The sequence below is a fragment of the Octopus bimaculoides genome, chromosome 27 (assembly GCF_001194135.2).
Source record: "Octopus bimaculoides isolate UCB-OBI-ISO-001 chromosome 27, ASM119413v2, whole genome shotgun sequence".
Classification (NCBI taxonomy): Eukaryota; Metazoa; Mollusca; class Cephalopoda; order Octopoda; family Octopodidae; genus Octopus; species Octopus bimaculoides.
The window spans coordinates 16,811,788-16,813,230 of NC_069007.1; the positions used below are offsets into that span (position 1 = coordinate 16,811,788).

The 1,443-nt window shown below is 38.5% G+C and overlaps 1 protein-coding gene across 3 annotated transcripts in view; it reads right to left on the bottom strand.

Moving 5' to 3' along the window:
* LOC106877215 (acid phosphatase type 7) overlaps positions 1-1,443 on the bottom strand; it is a 26,553-nt gene that overhangs the window by 9,806 nt on the left and 15,304 nt on the right. For all 3 annotated transcript variants that reach the window (XM_014926071.2, XM_014926068.2, XM_014926069.2), the window contains exon 4: positions 545-570. In XM_014926071.2, coding sequence (XP_014781557.1) covers positions 545-570 — 26 coding nt within the window. The remainder of the gene's footprint in view (positions 1-544; positions 571-1,443) is intronic.

Here is a 1,443-nt window from a genome sequence, read left to right on the forward strand (position 1 = left end):
ATGGCTACTGAATAAGTGTCACATATTTTTACAGATAAATTCCTCTATTTGCATAATATCGAGGTCTCTTTCTTTCTTTTGTTGCCATTCCTGTCATACATATATATATATATATATATATATATATATATATACACCTCTGTGTGTGTGTGTGTGTGTGTGTACATACATATACCATATTTCTGAGTTGAATTTTTTAGAGCAAAATTTACAGCAAAAAAAAAAAGGAAGGTTGATTTATACACAAAGATGATTCTGGAAGACCAAAACTTGCACATGAAATGCAGCAGGATTTAGGAAAGATAGTGACAATGTTTGAATGTTTACACAACAAACATGCCCAAAAATACGGTAGCTGTTTCTGATACACATATCAAGGAGATGGACAAACAGAGAGTAAGGACACACTGTCAATTATATTAGTAGATAGTACATGCATGTATAATTGAATATGTTTGTGTGTGCGCGCATGCGTGCATGTGTGTGTATGCATACATGTCATGTATGTGCGTGTGTGTGTGTGTGTGTGTGCATGTATACTTACTTTGTGCATATCGTAGGCAAAATCGCCTGCAAAAGAAAAAAGAAATTAGACAGCAACATACAAAATCATCCTCATCATCATCAACAGTAGCATTGTCATCATCATCCTTGTGATCACCATCAACATTTTAACATCCATTTTTCCATGCTTGCACATGTCAGATAGATTTCATTGGGATAGATTTTTCTACAGCTGGATGCTTGTCCACTCACCAACCCTCACCTGTTTCCAAGCAAGATGATATTTACCCATGGCCAGACATGTTCTTGCAGAATATAGGAAACAAAGGATACCAGTTGCATGGTGGGGGACACTCATTTATAATCACTGTGCAATGTGAAGAACAAGGAAATACAACCAAAAACAGATGGTACCTGTAACAAGATGTGTATCACTAAATAATATTACAGCTGAATAAAGAAAATATCAACCTTGGAACTCTCTGCATTCAATAAAGTAGTGGCCCACAATGTGTTTGCAGTACCGGTACTCATACCAACATGTGGGTTACTTAATTGGATGCTTGATGAGATCTAAGCCATTGGTGTGAAAACCTGGGAGATACTAACTAGCACACATAATTTTCACACCAACAGCAACGTAAACCGCTTCTACCTAAAGCGAAAAAGACGAGCTTCTTTCAGTTTCCGTCTACCAAATCCACTCACAAGGCTTTAGTCAGCCCGAGGCTATAGTAGAAGACACTTGCCCAAGGTGCCACACAGTGGGACTGAACCCAGAACTATGTGGTTGGTAAACAAGCTACTTACCACACAGCCACTCTTGCGCCCATATATATATCATCATCATCATCGTTTAACGTCCGCTTTCCATGCTAGCATGGGTTGGACGATTTGACTGAGGACTGGTGCAACCGGATGGCTACACCATAAATATAT